The 20,540-nt window shown below is 33.2% G+C and overlaps 1 protein-coding gene across 2 annotated transcripts in view; it reads left to right on the top strand.

The window, feature by feature from the left end:
• Window positions 1-12,976, top strand: part of LOC118186940 (SEC14-like protein 2) — a 124,284-nt gene extending 111,308 nt beyond the window's left edge. For both annotated transcript variants that reach the window (XM_085814545.1, XM_085814544.1), the window contains exons 11-14: window positions 822-928; window positions 5,631-5,854; window positions 10,865-11,007; window positions 12,633-12,976. In XM_085814545.1, coding sequence (XP_085670671.1) covers window positions 822-928; window positions 5,631-5,854; window positions 10,865-11,007; window positions 12,633-12,718 — 560 coding nt within the window. In that variant the 3' untranslated portion in view covers window positions 12,719-12,976. The remainder of the gene's footprint in view (window positions 1-821; window positions 929-5,630; window positions 5,855-10,864; window positions 11,008-12,632) is intronic.
• Window positions 12,977-20,540: the final 7,564 nt, after the last annotated feature.

Genomic DNA, 20,540 nt, shown 5'->3' with positions numbered 1-20,540 from the left:
TTCCATTTTCCTTACATAACAAACAAAGATTACCCCGACCAGTATAGTTTCGTTATATACCGTCTCGAAAATCAAACTGTGAACAGTAAATAATTGCAGACATATATGCTATGTATATATATGTTATGTGATGTAGACATATAATGTTATGTGCTATAATGTAGTTATTAAATTAATTGATATGAATGTGTACGACATGTGTTTCAAAATGTTTCATATCAAAAGTATGTTAACATATATCTCACAAAAATGCGGATTATAAGTATTTATAGATTAAGAGTAACGTGCTCTTTTTAAATCCATTTATTCTTTTTTAATTCATCACCCACTGCTGAGCCATAAAAGGTTCTCTATTTAACCATAAGTAAAAATTTTATTACATATTATTAATTTTTATGATTTTATATAAATATAAAATAAAGTTATGGTTTATTTTCGGATCAATAGGTTAAATGCTTCATATTAAGCAAATAAAAATAATTGCTTTGCTTAATTAATTTTAACACGGTATAAATAGAAACAAAACTATCCTATTTAGTATTATAGTATAATAAATGTGATGCTGGAAGTTTTTAACTAAAAAATTAATTATGAACTTTTTAATTAACATTCAATTCATTTTACCTAATGAAAACCTTCTATGTCTTCAGCCACTGAAATGTTAAACATAAAACACCAAAATCATACCTTTGAAAATCATATCTTACTAAAATTATCGATATATTATTATTACTGATTTTTTTGCTTTTTTGTATATTTGGTTAGATAAACACATTTTTAAAATTAATTATATATAATTTAAATTATTCTGATTTAAACAGAACATACACCAGAATTGCTTCTAAAATATATTGATGAGGACGTCTTACCAGAATTTCTGGGAGGAAAAAGAAGGGACTCTAAAGGAGATCCAAAGTGCAGGGAATTTGTAAGTGTGAAATTTTTATTAATTATTTCTCTCTCCTCGCGATTTAAATAACTTGTATGTAGAAACTATCCTGTAGCGACCTATCTTAATGTATGCTTTCTTTGCTTACGTTTTGATGGTGCAATATCTGTTGTTGCGAGTGAGAAATGCCGTAATTTCTATCGACAAGTATTGAATCTAGGACTAAATTCCTATGTCTTGCTTCAGCGACTAGTCCAAAATCATTCACCAGCTCCTGCGCTAAATCCGAATGTCGAACTAAATTCCTAGGTATGTGCTTCAACGACTAGATAAATGCATTCACCAGCTCCGGCGTTAAATTCGAATCGTGGAATGAATACCTAGGTGTGTGCTACATCGACTAATCTAAAATCCTTCACCAGCTCCTGCGCTAAATCCGAATCGCGGACTAAATGTCTAGGTGTGTGCTTCAACGACTAGTCTAAACGCATTCAGCAGCTCTGGCGCTAAATTCGAAACGCGGACTGAATTCCTAGGTGTTTGCTTTAACGAAGAGTCTAAAAGCATTCACCAGCTTCGGCGCCAAATTTGAATCGCGTGCTAAATTCTTAGGTGGGGGCTTCAACGACTAGTCTAAAAGCATTCACCAGGAACGGCCGTAAATTTGCTTTCTTCTGAGCAAGATCCCGCTGTCGACACTAATCTATGGCAATCCCGCTTTACAGGGAATCATCCATTTGCAGCGATACGCCGAGAAGGCTTTTACAATTATTACACAATAGGTTGGTATAATATTAAAGTTATGTAATAAATTATAGGCTTTTTAAGTTATAAATGTATTTAAATTTGTTAAGATGATACATCTATTAAATAAAGCTACTTTATTAACCTTTTTCTAATTTATTACTATTAAAACACAACTTTCCCATATGGGTCCAGGCACCTCTTCTTATGTTGCTACTGTCATTTGAAATCAGAAATGTGTTTTTTGCAAATACACATTTTTAAAGTTATTTAAATTAATCACATCATCGCAAAAACCCGTGCACTTTCTTTCGTGGTATATACGATCACATTTCTTGTTTTTTGATTACTTTCTAACGAAGAATTGATTCCAACGCTTTCTCACTCATTATTGATCAAGAGTGCGTTTTCTCGTATTAAATCATCTTGAATTTGAGACACAAGTTATTACATGATTAATTTTAGATTAAAATTATACAACTTTTAAGTTACAAAAGCAAGCACGTTATATTAGCGTACAGCTAGCTAGATGAAAAAGAGCTTAAATATTATTAACACGTTTATTGGTCAAAGTATTAGTGAACTATAAATGGCAATCTTCACTGTTATTAATCTTAATCGTAATGCTCAAAATTAATTCAATGTAATGCATTCATTTAGTAATTAGTAATATGTTATTCATAAGAAGAAGAGGCAAAGAATTGTGAGCACTGAAGTGATTGTCAGCATTCAATTTGTTTAATGTACCCTCTTGATCATATCAACTACTTTATGGACATAAACTGAGTATAAAAATCTCAGAAAACCTTTTCGAAGTAACACAGTCTGGTAATTTGGCTATACTTGAGCATCGTAACAAAGCAAACATCATATAATCTAATGATTTGCTTAGGGTAAGGTTGTGTATGTCGTAACCCATCCTTTGCAGTTTAGGCACTGAATCATATTTTTTTTCGCTTTCTTCCTCACAGATATTACATGAAGACGAACACGATGTGCAAAATTATGATTGACTAGGGGGTAAACTCGTTTTCCCGGAAAAACTCGTAAACTAAGGGGTAAATTCGTAAACTCTTTCTTTGAGTTTTCAGAGAGAGAGTTGAGTCTAACTTCCTCTTTTCGACTCCTAAAGCCGCTGAGAACGCGGCTTGTGCATGTTGGTTCTCAAATAGAAGATTTCTGAAGCTCCGGACTTCTGTTGCTGTTGCAAGATCATTCCTCTTGCTACTTGTCACTAGATCATTCCTGTAATAAGATCCTTATCACCAATGAAAGATTTCTGAGTTCTGAACAGAATAGTATAATCTTCGGCTGCAGTGGGACAAACGTTTCAACTGTAGAGATACTAGTCATAGGAGCTTCTGTCTCATTAAATCATCACCAGTAATTACGCATATTCTATTCAAGAAAGTCACGTGAATTTGCTGGAAGGTTACTTAGGAAACTGAGAATAATCTATTGGACCAGTAACCTCTCGACTTAAGAATTCTTTGCAATAAAACCTAATTTGATATTTTCAAAGCTAACTTAAGATCTTTTCTCGTAAATAAGCATATCAGTCTTTCTCTTTTTATTACAATATTAAATATAATTTTTCCCACCAAGCCAACTTCGGCTTGGCCACTACTAAAGCCAGAAGTGGTGGTCACTTTATAATGGAGGTACCTGGGCTACGTCTTCTATGCAGGAACGAACAGTTACAAACATGCCTTCCCCGGGATTCGAACCCGGGCAATTTGATATCGCAGTTGGATACCAAAGGGCCCTCAGTCGGATATCGAAGGTCTCGGTCCGTCGGATATCGAAGGTCCCGTTCCGTCGGATACCTTTTACAGTATTGAGTTCCCGCTCACACAGGGATTCAAGGCAATGAAGCCGCTGACTTACTGGCCAAGCAGGCAGCCAACTGCATGGATATATTAGAAAGACCAACTAAACTTCCTTGGTCTCATATTATTAAGCGAACAACTTTGAGAAGTCTGCTACAAAATTGGCAAAGTAGATGGACAGAGGCAGAAGTAGGAAGAAGGACATTTCGCTTACTGCCAAAAGTTAACATGGAAATAAAGACCCACTGTGTTAGCCTAACACAGTTCTTGACAGGTCATGGACCATTCCCAGTATACCTGAACAGATTCAGACTTAGGGATACTCCTTTCTGCGAATGCGAAGAGGAAGGCGATACGGACCATTATTACTTCCATTGTGTACATACAAGAACCTGGCACTTGAAGAAACCAGCGGACTGTGCCTGGGCAATGTGGACAACTAACGCATTCAAAAACAGAATAGCCCTTGATAAAATAGAGAAAATCTCAAGACGCTGCCTAAGCAGAAACAACCGTGGATAATATTATAATGTTTCAAATGTTCAAAACTTAAAGCAGATAACTAGAATAACGCTTAGTGCCTTGCAGTTATCAATATGTAAAAACTGTTATTAATATACAATATTCAACCTTGTTACTCTGGAGGCTTCCCCGCCGTTATGGTATATAATTTCATTTGGTTCATGTCCGTGGTCGGAAGCCATCATAGCGGTGCACTCACTCACTCACTCACCTTTTACAGTATAAGTTCAAAATCACGACCCCAAGGAAAGCACTCATTACCCAGCTATATTCTTCTTGTAACAATTAGCATCATTTTAAGGCGGCATTTTGCTAGCTTTTCACACGAATGTTGATGTTTTTGACTGACATCCCACTACTTATTACTGCACCTGACTCTCGCTACCTGCAACGGAGCAATGATAGCTATTTTCTAGAACTTAGAAATAGCGTATGTTCATATTATATAACAGAAAGTTCCAATTAATTTACTACCGATTTTTATATTGCTTCTTTAACATTTTATGTTGGAGAAAAATATTTTATAATAAATTCATGACTTCTCTGAGTTCGAGTTTTAACTACAAATAAATTACTAGATTATATTCAATTTTTGACTTTTGACTAAAAGGGGACTCATACGCCTTAAAACCGATTACGATTTTCGAATATGTGGCAAGAATTGAGATTACTTATTTATTTTAAAAGCAATTACTTCCACCTTTTCACAACTGACTACATAGTATAGCTGCTTTCTGAAATAGTAATCAGAGAGTTTGTGTTGCCACGATATTTTCATAATTTAATCCGCTTTGTGACAAAATTTTTTGTCATGTTTCCACCTTGCGCGCACAGTTTAAAACATTCTGTTGCATAATTTAATTTCATATTTAATACATAACTTTTAAACATTTGGAAATTACTGTGAACCAAAAATTCTAAGAATTTCATGTTAAATTTTAATTTTATTTGGAGTTGAGTTTATAAAATGTATTTTATTAAAAAAATCTGTAATGTTTTCGTGCATAAATTTTTTAATATTAAATTTTTGGTTCAGTCAGAAAATAATGCCCATATAAAGAATTCCATCAAATTTCAAATATGTACCATTAGCCATTTTTAAAATATGCGCTCAAGGTGGAAACATGATGAAGCATTTTGTCACAAAGCGGATTAAATTACAAAAATATTTGTGGTAACACAAACTTTCTGATTACTATTTTCTAAAGCAACAATATTATGTAGTCAGCTGTAAAAAGTTCGAAATAATTGCTTTTAAAATAAATAAAATATCCCAATTCTTGCAACAGTCACATATTCGGAGATCAAAAGGGGTTTAAGGTGTATGAGCCCCCTTAAACACTTTTACTGAACTTTACTGAATTCTGTAATTTATTATATCAGTTTGTAGAGGACTAAAACAGAGTCATTTTTGAAACGGTAAATTATTCTCATATTATAAAAATAAATATAAAAATGTAGGCAAACGCATTTAATTAATTTGCCTATTTGTATATTAATTCTGCTTTCCAAGTAATGAATGCTGTCTTAGTTAAATATTCGTGTTCCTAACGTTTTAATTCATCTTCTTAACTGTGTATCATATGTTACTAACTGATATTGTAAAAGCAATGAGATCATAGTTTCTGCTCTTGATTTCTTTTCAGTTACGTTTTGGTGGCAAAATTCCAGAAGAATATTATTTATGCCATCGTCCTCTTCTCCTGCCTTCGGACCCTGGCGCGTCAAGTGTAGTGATTGGTGCTAGGTCATGCTTTAATTATTCTGTGATAGTGCGAAAGCCTGGATCAAGGCTGAGTATCGAATTCCGAACAGAAGGAGCAAGCATTTATCTCATAATGCTATATAGGAAATTTGGACTGGATCCCAAGTAATTTATTTTTATAAATTAAAAAAATTATAATGTAATAGTAAAGCATTTACTTTCCTAAGCCTCAACAATTTTAAGTTGGGTTAATGGAGAAGCAAGAAGAATCAACGCAATGTAGATGGCGCCAGTAGCTTGACTTCTTTCCTGCCATTCTTATCTTATCACCATACTCTACCTTTTTCATTTGCACCTAGGCAGCTGAAGAAGATGGTTCTGTATTTAAACCATTGAAACTACTTCTATAAAATTTACAAACATTACGCTGATTCTTTATTTAACTTCTCCAATAAGCAATAATTTTATTTCGCTATTTTGCTATTTAAATATGGCGTTTTATATTTTAGGTATTATTTACAAAAATAAGACGCGAAGGCATGAGGAAAGGAGGAGAGAAATACCATTTATACCTCGCCTTTTAGAGGGAGACTGAGAATTAAGGGATCCATTCGCCAAATACTAGGTGTGACGAATTATCGCCCACCACCTTTTAGTTCGGTTGCCACTAGTAGAGCCATAATTTTTTTTAAAGCAAATGACGTGAAAAATGTGCCCTCTCCAGGACTCGAAACTTGGACCTTTCGAATACGCGTCGAGTGTGCTTCCAATTACACTACGAGCGCATGCGGAAAGGAGGGAGAAAATATCTTATAAATTTATTAAAAATATGTTGCAGTTAATGTTATGCATTTGAATCATTAAATATTAAGTTTTACATTCGGCAACATTAGCAACTTTTGTCTACATTAGCAACTTTACATTAGGTTTACATTAGCAACATTTGTCTAAACCGAAGAAATTGTGAGCACTAGAGGGATCTGGAAATAGGGGTATTGATGGAAAACTGATTGTGCTGATTCGGTAGCTTTCGACCATATCGTTATATTCATCATAAAAAAAAATAAAGGAAAGGGCTTCAGATTAAAGAATTAACTTTTAGTGGAAAGATCTTCGACGTTGCTACAGACACCTCACATTTTGCACGAATGTCATGCCGAGTTGAATTCTTTTAAGCCCTCAACGAGAAAAGCATTGTCGGTATCTGATGAAAAGTAACTGAACTGCAAATGTTTTGCAGAATCACTTATTTAACAAACGTTTATATCATTTCATCGATATTAACTATAAAATATCGTAAGTAAATTGTAAAACATATCTCAATAAATTATATCTTTTATATGTATCTCGGATTTTAATGGCAGAAGAGTCCAGATATAAACTTTTATTATTTTAATTGGTTCTATGCTAACAGTTTACTCTTTATAGGTTATTACGAAAGGCTTTCTCCTTTTGTGAAAATTTCAATTTTGATATTTGCATCATACAGAAGCCCTTTACAACTGTTTGTCTAATTTCCTTTTTTAATCATTTCAAACAAAGTGTGAACCGAATTGACACGTGAATTTCATATATTTTAATTACATTATTTACTTACAGATGAACATTTGCATCAATTATAGGCCTGCATACAAAGTAATACATAAAAAAACACTTACACTTGTAGAGACATTAGGTACTTTTTTGGAAGCAGGCAAGATGAAAAATTAGCTATGCCTTCGCCGGGAATAAAACCGCGGACCTCTGGAACACGCGCCCAGCGTACAGACCACCACACCACGAAGGCATGCCAAGAAGGTTAGAGAAATACCTTATATACTCCCTCTTTCAACCCTTTGCGGCACAGTGTGTCCGGTCTTGACACATCTAAAAATTTCCTTCTGTACGCACAGAAAAACTTAATGAAAAAGAATTTATAGGTTATTATGGGTTAATCTGAATCTTCTTTATATTAGTTTTAAATTTTTGCCTTGAAATCTTGCCTAAAATCAAACGACGAACCCTAGGTGTGCCCAGACCAGGCTCACCGATAATCTAGGACAATTGAGAGTCTGTATTTTTTGTTTCTCTTCATTTCATTGGTCAGTTCATTGACAAAAATGCCCGTTTGAGCACTCTTTTCAAAGCTGTATTCAATCAGTGTTCCACTTTGGGCTTACCCACAGAATTAAAGCGATAAGTGCTATCTTCACAAAATTTTACTTGTGTACTCCTCTAGGCCTAATTAGACTACCTACCTTTTTCTTTTTTTTAATCAAAATTCCAACTTTAAAAGGTAGCGTGCCGGAAAGGGTTAAAGGGCAAGTGGGGTTTTTAGGGGACCGAATCGCCAAATCCTGGGTGTGGGGAAACATCATCCAACACCCTTTTAGCTCAGCATCATGTTCATGTTCGGAGTCATGCATGAGAACATGCGTAGAGTCTCACTTTCTTGGAAAGCATCCACTAAGTGAAGAGTGGAATGGGGCTAAGCGACTTTATTTTTTATTTATTTTATATTGGCTAAGCCAAACAAATAGAGATAACAATTCTATTTGTTATCTCTATTTGGACGTAACAAATAGAGATTCTCTATTATTGGAATAGATTCTCTACTCCAATAAATTCTATTATTGGACGTAAACAAATAGAGATTTACGTCCAGTAAACAAATAGAGAACGTAAGAATGGGTCTTTTTTTAAGAATTCAAATATGATGAACAGAAGGCATTCCTGGTGCTTACAAAACCATCCAGCATTTATAGCGCAACTCGAAAGATAAAATTTCAAGTTAATTCTAAGTCTTAAATTAGCAAAAAGCTACACAGAAATAATTACCGCACAAGTGGCTCATACTTGTACCGGTGTGACAAGTACTATTAGCAAGAATAAAGCAACGCCGAAGACAGACTGCTACAATAGAATATGAACTAGTAACGTAGCCTTCAGCGAACGGAACACGCTCTGCCTAAGCAATCTAAAACCTCTCTTTAAATATCATATCTTTCTACCTCATTTGAATACGCGTGAACTAAAACTAGCATTCTGGCAGGAAAAGGGGAAGTGACAATAAAACTGCGTAGCATAAAATAACTGGTTAGATAAAATAAATACACATCTTACACATTAAAGGATAATTCTTTACAGAAGGAAATCTTTTTTTTTTTTTTTTTTTTTTTTTTGTCAGATATTCGTAATATAACCTCAAGAAGGGTTATCGAAGACACATGTTTTGAACAAAACCTAGAATCCAGCACCTCATGGCAAACATCCTGTAAAATGGATACTACAGAGATGGCATTTTTTTACTGCAATAAAACAGTGAAGGGATGCAGCGAGTCCAAAAGCTGTTCTGCTATCCAGTGTCGCAAAGAAACCTTACATTCTTTTTCCTTCAGTTATTGCTTGTATCTAAACAAGCGCATTTTGTTCGCAATAGAATTATCATCCCTAAAATATGGAAGCGGATTCTATATTTTATGGATGATAATTCTATTGCGAACAAAATGCGCTTGTTTTAGATACACTTGAAATGATTTTTAGCTAATATAAGAGTGCTATATATTATTTTTAGCTATATAAGTGAAAGGATTTTTAACTAATATAAGAATAATGACAAATGTTTTAGATTCAGAGTTGTACACTAGTCAAAAAGTGCTTAACTTGATAATTTTGATTCCGTGTCTATCCCACTTGATCAAAAGATATATGATTTTCCGCTTATTCCATTATTGAATCGATTGCTTATTGATAACAACTATATCTTATCGTTTAACTAGTTACTGAACCGGTGCATTCCTGTAATAAAATAAAATAATTTGACCTATTTCTTACATGAAAGCAAAATCTGACTAAATAAGAGTTTGTCTCTAAATACGAGCATTGACTCGAGTAACGAGCAATGAGCCAGACTGTTGTCATGCGTAGCGCCATTTGGCCTATCCGGCTCGACTCGGAGAATCCCCTCGCCAGATCACTCAGCGTTCTTTGATTTAAGTGTTTGTGCGCTTGTGAGTCAATTGTTTATTAGATTTAACGTGAAAATAATTATTTCATGATGCCTCCCAAGAAGATTGTTGCCTCACATAGTGCTGTAAAGAAAAATAAGGAAGCCATGGCCGTTGAAATTAAGAAAGAAAGCATAGATAAACATAAGGCGGAGTGTAAAAGTAACGGAATTGTCGAAGACTTACATTCGACAACGAATATCCATGACCATGAAGAAGCAAGAAAAGAAATTAAGAAACTTGATGTAGCCAAAGGAGTTACCGTTGCTTCCAAAACTCCTAGATGTTGAGAAGCTGTTGTTGGTGTGGATTAACGAAAAGCCGTTAAAAGGGCGGTGTCGGAATCTATCATTTGTCGGAAGCTATCATAAACTACGGTTATATTATTTATGTGTTATTTATTAGAAAAATTGATTTTTATGTTGATATTTTTGGGGGTGCGGAACGGGTTAACTGGATTTCCATTATTTTCAATGGAAGTTTGTTTCTAGATATGAGAAATTTGCTATAGGAGCTCAATGCTGGAACGAATTAAATTCGTTTCTCGAAACTCCACTGTACACATTTCACTGCCGTTAATGGACCATCAAAGTTTAAAAGCAATAATTTAAACATTTTTTTATCTTCAATCACTTTTTCTTTCACAGTCTGAAACTGTCTGGCTCATTGAAAATTCCTTTGAAGCTTAGGTAATAAAACAAATATATAAATAAAAACTACGAAGAATTAAAGAAAATAATTTTAAATTAAAAAATAAAAACTAAAACTAAACAATAAACATAAAAAATATAAGTAAATAAACAAATACAAACACAAAGAATAAAATAAAATAATATAAAAAAAATTTAAGTACCAGAGTAGGATAATGCATATTTAAAAATTCCATCTTTTTTTTAATCAGATTTTCTAAATAAAGGAGTAGAAAATAATATGGCTCAGAGCATATATTTATCAGATCAAAAAAGATATTTTGATCAGATTTTCTAAATAAAGGAGTAAAACATAATATGCTTCTTTTCCAATAGAATGCTTAATTTTCAAGAAGTTTCTTTTCTTAACCATTAGTGTATTGCTAGCTGATATATTTTAGGAGAAATCTCAGATGATAAAATGTTGTCCTTTTAGAATAACAGGGAATTATATGACAAGCTGGATTTCAAACTTATTTAATATTTTTTTTTCCTCTCAGTGTCCCCGACATCCCAGCAAGTGATGAATATTTAGATGAGAAAGCCGAAAAGTCTAATGTCCAGTTAGTTAGTCCAGGATTGAGAGTACAGTCTCATTTTGCACCGGTTGAAGATAAATGCACGGCAGCGTGGCCGGGTATTTGTAAGTGATTTATTTTATTCTAATAGGGTTTAAAATTATTCCTCACTAAATTGTAGTTAGAAGTTGCAACAAGATCAGATCACAGATTATGTAACCATATTTGCATAAATCGATGCGTAAAACATCGATTATTATAATTGTTATGGAATAATTTTAAAACGTTTTCAGTTTACATATTAAAAAATATCATTGCATATGCTTTGTTTTTAAATTTTATATACACAAAGCAGACTCTCCATACTCTCCAATTGTTTATAATTCACACAAATCTGCAATTTGGTTTCGATTTTGCTGAAATCTGGCACACGTGACATTGAAAACAAGAGGAAAATCAAGGCTTGACTGTTTGCAGTTGACTTAACTGTTAAATAAATAGAAAACAAATGTCTGATGTGGACACTACATGATTTCCTGGTACGACCTGTTAAATTAGACACATTTTTTGCTTCATTTAAACATATTTTCTCGAATTTCATTTACAGTTAAAATTAGAGTTTCTAAACGAAACGAGCGCCAGCTAATTTTTGATATTTTTTAACTAGTTATTGATAGTTTATTTATACTTATTATAGTTAAACATTTAATGTGCCAACTTGTTTGTGACCGCAACATGTTTTCTGAAATAAAAAATGAAGATTTAATCTGCCTTCGCCTCCAATTTCCTATTCGCTATGGATCAACACTTCTGCGCCATCAAAATTCCTGCTGGTTATTACTTCTGAGTTTGTTTTTATCACATGTATATAGCTGTATTAATTTTTCATAAGTGTAAGACGCTTCACACGCGAATATCACATGTATATGTTACGGTAAAACACCGAAATCTGGAGAATGTCGACTTTCACCGCTTAATGTTAACATTCGCATAGTTGCTTGGTGTATGTCCGAAATATTTTCCAAATACTCTTATTTCTGACTTACACCGGTAAATGTCGACATTCACCCCGGACTAATGGTGAATGTTGAAAATATAAGAATATTATATTTTCTTTTCCGTAATTCAGTCGCGAAGAAACGCACTCTAAACTTTAAATAAGAACTTAAAATCATAAGAACTTAAAACACGCAGTACATTCAAAATGAGAAAGGAAAATAATAGAAGTTAAAAACTTACTATATTATGTGATTCAAATCTTATTTATTGCAACTTAAACAATTATGACACTTTGAATTGCACAAGAGGCCCTTGCTTTTACAATTGCATTTATTTGTGGAACACTTCCTTTTGCAGTGTCAGCGTGTACATATACTCTTCTCTTTTCGACGTACACCAGAGCAAATCTGTGATTGTCGACATGCACCGGTGAGGGTCCGAATGTACAAGAATGTAACGCAATATTCGATCTTTCACCGACGTATTTGGTGAATGTTGACATTCTCCGGTTGAAAGTCCACATTCTCCAATTTCGGTCTTTCACGGTAACATATATATTCGTGTGTGAAGCGTCTTACACTTGTGAAAAATTAATACTTTTTAAAGAAATATAACCTTATTTGCAAAATATTTCTTTCAACCTTACCGTTTCTTTACAAACGAAGTCGTTTTTCTCCCCTAGTTAAGCTGATTGTCAGCATATATATTAAACATGTACAAAACCCTTATTTCTTTTTTTTTTCTTTTTCAGATATCTTCAAATTCGATAACACAAGCAGCTGGTTTATGTCGAAACGACTCATATACCGCATCAGAGTGCTAGAACCAGAATTATGAATCTGTTAATATACATCATATATTTCGTAAATTCCCAATTTCATTTTCTACCTGAAGAAGACTAAAAATCATTCTTTTTGGCGTCATCATCATAACAAAAATCCATGTTCCCGGAATGCAAATAGAAATTTTCTGTTATACAGGAAGGAGTGCCAAGTTTTAGTTCTCTTATCACATCCGTGGTTCATGAAAGATATGTTTAAGTATCTCTAACTTTTGAAACCATTATGAATAAAATGTAGAATTTTCTTCGTGCAATTTGTATTCTTTTCTGGTATTCTGATAACGATCGCAAGCTGTAATTTTTCCGCTTCATTTCAAACTTTAAAATACATTATTCACTTTTGATTTAAGAAGACATTTATAAACTTTACATTTTTCGCAATTGTTAATTTTTTATAAAATTTGAATTATTATAATAAAAGCATGATATAACTAGATGAAAGAACCGAAATTTGATTTTCTATATCAATCAGGATTATCTCATTTGAGGGATTATATAATTATAAACTTTAAATTTCGTCAGTTTTATTCTCTCTAGAAATTTTCTCTTTGTTGTGATTTAATATAAAGTATTCTATTACCTTTTGAATTGAGTTGATATAGATTAGGAAGAGGGAAGGATGATAAAAAATATTGAAATACATCATTCATGAAATCAGCGCGAAGAATAGCTACAATTCATGCAAGCAATTCATGTATATTTACTAAGGAAACATTATAAATATTTTCTTGTTATTTTATAATTATAAAAATATTATAATTTTATAAATTATAATTTTTATAATTATAAAAATATTATAATTTTATAAATTATAATTATTAATTATCAATTACTAATTAAACTAACTATTAATTATTAAATTAATTATAAATTATTAATGAAATTATTAATTATTTTATAATTTTATAGTTAATTACTATTGACGATGTTTTGTTAGTTCATGCAATAATAATTCTACACTATTGTTTATTCTGTACTATTTCATGGAACTTGAGCCGCAGGCCAGTTTATTAAGACAAATACTATTACTAAAAATATAGAAGATAATAATAATGAAATGCAGAGATGCATATTACTTTTAAAATGAAACCAAAACTCACTATAAATTGCAAATGCTGTCAACATCACACTTCAGAAGGTCGATCGTCTTACTAAATGATGAGGAACTTTTATCCACTTAAATAACTCATGATTAGTAATCAATAAAAAATTATTCATAATCTTTTCAATTATGTTATAGATAAATGATGCGATTGCACATTTGCATACCATTTCCGTATTAGCAAAAGTCCATAAATCCCCTAAACGAAAATTTTATTTGAATTACATTAATTCAGAATTAAATTAGATTCAATTTAAATTCCAAGAAAGAGATGCAACTAAAGTATAAAGTGGAGCGATTAGCAAATACAATAATTTGTAGGTCCTTCAAAACATTTTACACTTTCATACAGTTAAACTGTGCTTACATTCTCAACGTATTCTCTGACGTAGAATTTATATAAAACTAAATACATAACATAGTATTTCTGTACATAAAATTAAATATATTAGGGCTCAAAATTCCTTTTAAATCCACATGGAAAAGCAGGAATACATTTGGGAAATATGTTCCTTGAGAATTTCCCATCACATTTCGATCGGATTTAAATGCAACTGAATTTCTTAGTCAGTCTGGCATAATGATTTTATTGTTCAGAATGCACGTTTTGACAGATTTCGAATTGTGGCATGGAACCAAGTCATGCTGAATTGTTCTGGAAAAGTTTTCAGGAATGACACAATCCTACTTTTAAATAGTTCTATTAAATTCCATGAATTCATCATTTTGTCAATATGAACTAGACTTTGAGTGGCATCTGTAGCGAAAGGAATCCCAAACTTCTATTTTTGAAAGCATTTAGTGCTTTTTTTGGATATGTTGAGGCCTTATCGATTACCTTTGCTTTGTCAAACAACATTAGATGTGTAATCATGAGCAAATAAATGAGTCTCATCGCTGAAAATACTTTTAACTCGTCATTTATGGTTCATGATTTACATTTCGTCGTCTACAAAAATGTTCCTGCTTTATTTCACATATCAAAAATTCGTTTTTAGTTGGCTTTTTCTCGCCTTTCGACAAGGGGTGAGAAATCTACGCCTGACATTTGGAGGGTGAATATCTATACCAATAAAACAACAGATCTCTTTGAATGTCCTTACAGGTTTTTGTTAGATTAGTAATGCTATTTCTAAGGGTAGGAATCAAACGTTTTTTTCTGTTTCCTTCCACATTTTTCCTTTCTTTTTTCCAGAAGAGAATCTGGTTTCATTGTGATTACACAGAATTCGAAAAATGTAAAAGTTTTCAGGAGCAATTCCGGAAGCAACATTTCTTAGAGTCACGGATGTGTGACTGTAAAGTGCGATAATCTTTGCTCTCTTGCTATGCAATATATTTATTTTTAGTGCATTAAAATGAACGAATGCAAAACGTATTTAAAACGTATGGGAAAGTAATTTCCTCTTCTTGAAGAAATAAGTTTTAAAATGGGGCAATAATCCTAATTCATTATATAAAACATCTTAAGTAATTGACAACATTAAGACAAAACTGATCTGACATCAATAGAATCGACATGTGTATAGAAAGTTGCTCCATTCCGGGTGATTGGCGTTCAACCTGGGTCTGTTTCCGTAATGGGGCGAAAGAAATCTATTTAATAACAAGTGGGAGAGAATATACGATTTTCCTAGTGGCACCTTCGAAAACTCTCCTTTCCAAATGACTGAATTTCTTACTAAGATAATGCACAGGATTATCTTCATCATTGGTAAGTTTGGTACAACCCCTAAAGCACATCCGATGCCTTGCATTGCACTAAAAGCTATTTTTCAGAATTAGACGCTTGGCGTACTGGTTGACTCAAAAGAATTAGACGCTTGACTCAAAAGAATTAGACGCTTGACTCAAAAGAATTAGACGCTTGGCGTACTGGTTGACTAAAAGCTATTTTTCAGAATTAGACGCTTGGCGTACTGGTTGACTCAAAAGAATTAGACGCTTGACTCAAAAGAATTAGACGCTTGACTCAAAAGAATTAGACGCTTGGCGTACTAGTTGACTAAAAGCTATTTTTCAGAATTAGACGCTTGGCGTACTGGTTGACTCAAAAGAATTAGACGCTCGGCGTACTGGTTGACTAAAAGCTATTTTTCAGAATTAGACGCTTGGCGTACTGGTTGACTAAAAGCTATTTTTCAGAATTAGACGCTTGGCGTACTGGTTGACTCAAAAGAATTAGACGCTTGGCGTACTGGTTGACTAAAAGCTATTTTTCAGAATTAGACGCTTGGCGTACTGGTTGACTCAAAAGAATTAGACGCTTGGCGTACTGGTTGACTAAAAGCTATTTTTCAGAATTAGACGTTTGGCGTACTGGTAACTTCCCTTTTAATTCTGGGAATGCTTTTTCATAAATTTTGTCTTAGAAAATCTCTCTCATCTTCGCATTTCCGTGCAATATGTTTGCTAGGGGAATGTTTATCATGAAGTAATCATTTACATAGTGGCTGTAGCAGCTACTGAGGCCCCAAAATGGCTTCGTCTTTCTTGTGGGTCTCGGAAAAATTCTAGATGCAACTCACTTTTGCATTGAATTTGGATCTAATTCTACCCACAACTCTGTATCCAAGATACAGCACACTGTCTTGAGCGAACTTACATTTAAAGGGTTTGGTTTTTAGTTGAGCCTGATGGGATTTTTCTGAAACCTCTATACGTGCTTCTCCCATTTTTAAGAACATTGTCAAGATGAGAGTCAGTTTGACGTTCGTATCCCTTCACTAATCCGAGCAACACTTTAAGTAAGAAGACTTAACAACAGGTACACTTTAAGTATTTTTATCAGAATGTGAAATGTATATTATTTTTACTAATAGTCATTTTAATTTGTTAGCCTTTTTTGTCATCTCTCGCTTCTATCTCATTTCCCTCCAGGATGGCTGAGTTAGGGTGAACCAGAGTTTATTTAAATTGAAGTATCGAAAAGATTAGTAATAGCGTGTTTCACTATTGAGTGCGCAAGATGTGGTTTTTACCAGCTATTTTAATACTGAATCTCGGCTTCGCATTCTTGCCGGCGAAGTTTAATATCACGCTGGTGTAGGTTTATGAGTCAGCCTGTTAGGTTAAATTAATTTGTGTAGTCTTGATCTAGAAGCTCATCTTTAAATTGAATTTCTTTTACCATTATCTTTAGTTTTATCGCCCACAAGTGGATGGTGGATTCGTAAGTACAATGACTCTGCCGTCTGTAAATAACTGAGTTCATTAAAAGGGGTCTTTTACACCCATCCTCTGTTAGATTCATCTTCTAATCTTAGCGATAAGTCGTTAAGAGACTTTAAGGTAGGTCTAGCGCAATTTGTGCTAGTCAAGTAATTAATGGATCATACGGACACGCTTCAATTGTTCGTCCCTTCATAGGAGGTAACGATGGCTGCCTATTTGGTGCCTCCACAATGAAATGGCGACACCACTTCTGGCCTCAGTAGTGGCCAATGCCGTCATGGGCAAGTGCCCGCCATTGGGAGGGGGGAAGACATGCTTCAAAATTTCTAGAATGTTATCCTCTCCTTTCGGATAGCTGTATAAAACCTTGAAAGCATAGAGTCTGTTATTTAATAAAATTTTATCGAAGTGAACGTGTAAAGATAAGTTTTACTAACGTTTATTTTATTTTAAATCTTTACTATCACTTCTTGTTTTCTACTTCCGGCCAGAATTATAAGCGTTAATGTATTTATGCAAAGTTTGTCTGGCGAACGCCAAGTATTTAAGTTGTGGCTTTTTGCCAAGCGAGAGAGAGGAAGCAGTTAGTCGAAGCAGGCCGCTTACCTTAGAAGTTTTACTCGGTTGCTGGTTGCCTTCCAGGCCAGAGGTTTAATCCTCTTGATAACTTTAAACGTATTGTAGTGTTCTCAGTTATCTGTACTACATACGGCTTCCTGTTAATATAAGGCCAATTTTCCACGTTTATTATTTTAAAGTTAAATTAGAGTTTAGTTATATTTTTTATATTCTTACGTTTAGACCACAAGTGGTGGGTCATTGTATTCCGAAGTACGGAAATTATTGTAAATAGAGAAAAATAAAGGGTTTTGTATACCCTTCTTGTGTAGCCTGTCTACTTCCCACAGTTTTGAACATAGCTTTAGTAAGCTCTCTGTTCCGAGTCAGGTCCTTGCATGTTCCCGAAGAAGGTTAGACGGAACATTCAACCTGATAAACGAAGCTAATTCATAAATGTTTAAAATTCTTTGTAATGGATTTCCAAAACATCTAGATACTATCTATTGAATACAGCCATTTCGATGATGACAGGAATGAAGCAGTGAAATTTATCATTGGTAGCAAAATAAATGTATAGGAAATTATACACTAATGTGACGGTTATATATAGCACCCAGGATGTGTACTTTTAAGATACCGTCCGTTTTTAAAATCTAATGGCGCTGCTTGGATTTTAAACAATAATCTCTGACTCTCTCTAATTTTAAGAAAGAATTAAATAAAAAATGTTGCAATAACTTTAATTATGTTACAGCTGTTATCAAAAGCATATGAAATTCAAATACTCATAACAGTCTCAAAGAAAAGGTATGGATAACAAAAATGTTTTCCTTGATTAATGAGTCGAAAAAGAAAACATCATTCTCATACCATCAACTTTAGCCTAGCTTCATTAATTACACTTTTACTAAATACTGCTAAAAATGCTATTAAAATTTCAGTTGAAAATTTATAAAATATACATTTTACATAAAATTCATCATTTGTAAAATCCTAAGCTTGGAAACTTTTAATCTAACAATTCTCCGTTTTTACACGACGTCTAAATTCAACTTTTTTTTTTAGGGGGGGGGGGAGGTCATTTCGCTTTATGACATTGTAAAGATTTATTTATTTTTATCTAACCAGCTGTTTTATGTTAAATATCTTTACTGTCATTTTCCTCTATCTAACCAGCTGTTTTATGTTAAATATCTTTACTGTCACTCTCCTTTATCTAACCAGCTGTTTTATGTTAAATACCTTTACTGTCATTCTCCTTTATCTAACCAGCTAGTTTATGTTATATATCTTTTCTTTCATTCTCCTTTTTCGTTTTTCTGATAGAATACTAATTTTTAGTTCGCGCAAATTCAGATGAAGTAGAAAGAGATAATATTTAAAGGAAGGTTTTAAACTGTCTAATCAGAGCGTGTTTCGCCTTCTGAAAGCCACGGTACTAGTTGGAGCAGTCTGTCTTCGGTGCTGCGTTATTCTTGCCTTGACACGCCGGTATAAGCTTCAGCCAGCTTGCGCGTTATTTATTTCTGCGTAGCGTTTGGCTAATTTAAGACTTAGATTTAATTTCAAATTTTATATTTTGAGTTACGCGATAAATGCTGGCTGGTTTGTAAGCACAAGAAGTATCTTCTGTTAAATTATTTTGAGTTCTGAATGACTGAATGAAAGAACCTTTTTGACTTAAGTTCTGTTTCATCTTAAACACAACGCTAAATTGCGTACACATCTGTTCAAGGATTTGCATCCAAGTTACACTTAGATATAATCCCTACAACATGAAAGTAGTTTAACTCGTTAGGTCAAGTCCCCCCCCCTTAACGTTTCAGCAATTTTTTTATTTATTATAGTTGCTTGAAATAAAAGATTTTATTTAGACTGAAATTTCGCAAATATTCAAGGAGAACTTTGAGTAATGCACTAACCTACTTAGCGGACGCTTGGTCAATTATTTGAAACAAATCTTTAATATAGACCTTTCACTTTTTACTTAAAAATATTTAGTAATTATCCAAAGAAAACGTTAATTTTGGAGAATCATTTATCAGTAGCAGATATGCAAAAGTATATAAAATTATAGGAATATTTATATATGAAATTTAGGAAAACAACTCATGAATAAAATCTTATGATACCTTTAATAGATTTAATAGGTTAATTTAATAGGTTCTCGTTTTTTCTTCTCATTTATAGAATTCTCATCCCCATTTCCTGATGTCGGAACAATGTGTCCTGAATCATTAGATCTTATTTTGTCCCTTAATGTCTGCAAATTACTTGATAGCCGATATTTTCTGTCATCTTATCAGATATTTTTCAAAATTTTTTAGATGTTTTTTAGACATTGGAATTATCTTTTATTCCTAAAGCTTCCGTCAGTAATTGCTTCTGCTGCTTAGTGTACACGGAAAATATGAAGAAACCAATAACTATTTTTAATTCTTCAAAACTGAAATAAAACTACTACCGTATATTCCGGCGTATAAAGAGCACTTTTAATACAAAAAAATAAAATCGAAATTCACGCGAGCGCGTTCAGTTTATCAAGCAGCATTGTTGGCAATTAAAATGGATACGGATAATCTTGGATTAAGAAATTATCCGAAGGGTATTACATTAATTTATACTCAGATGCCTTATCTGCTCTTATGACGCTCTCCCGCCCCTTTCAAAAGAATAATATTGTTAATGAAATTAAGCATATATACTTAGAACTACGAAAGAAGCATATTTTGGCCGCCCTGGGGGTTGGGACCGAAAAGGTTTCTATTCAAGATTCGAAAAAGAAGACATGTACTATAATATATGACAAGCTTATTAGAGACAAAAAAATTGTGGGATCTCTCTGAAAGAAACAAAAACTATCTAAAATGTTTAAAAATTTAGCAAAAATTGGAAATTTTAGGAGATGTATATGTAAATCAAATTCTCACTGCACATGGAAGGTTCCCTGCTTACTTGAAAAGGTTCCACCTCCAGGAAAA

Source organism: Stegodyphus dumicola, chromosome 4 (genome assembly GCF_044657685.1).
Source record: "Stegodyphus dumicola isolate Sdum_Otavi_A_Nest chromosome 4, ASM4465768v1".
Taxonomy (NCBI): domain Eukaryota; kingdom Metazoa; phylum Arthropoda; class Arachnida; order Araneae; family Eresidae; genus Stegodyphus; species Stegodyphus dumicola.
This window is presented reverse-complemented; position numbering and strand designations above follow the sequence as displayed.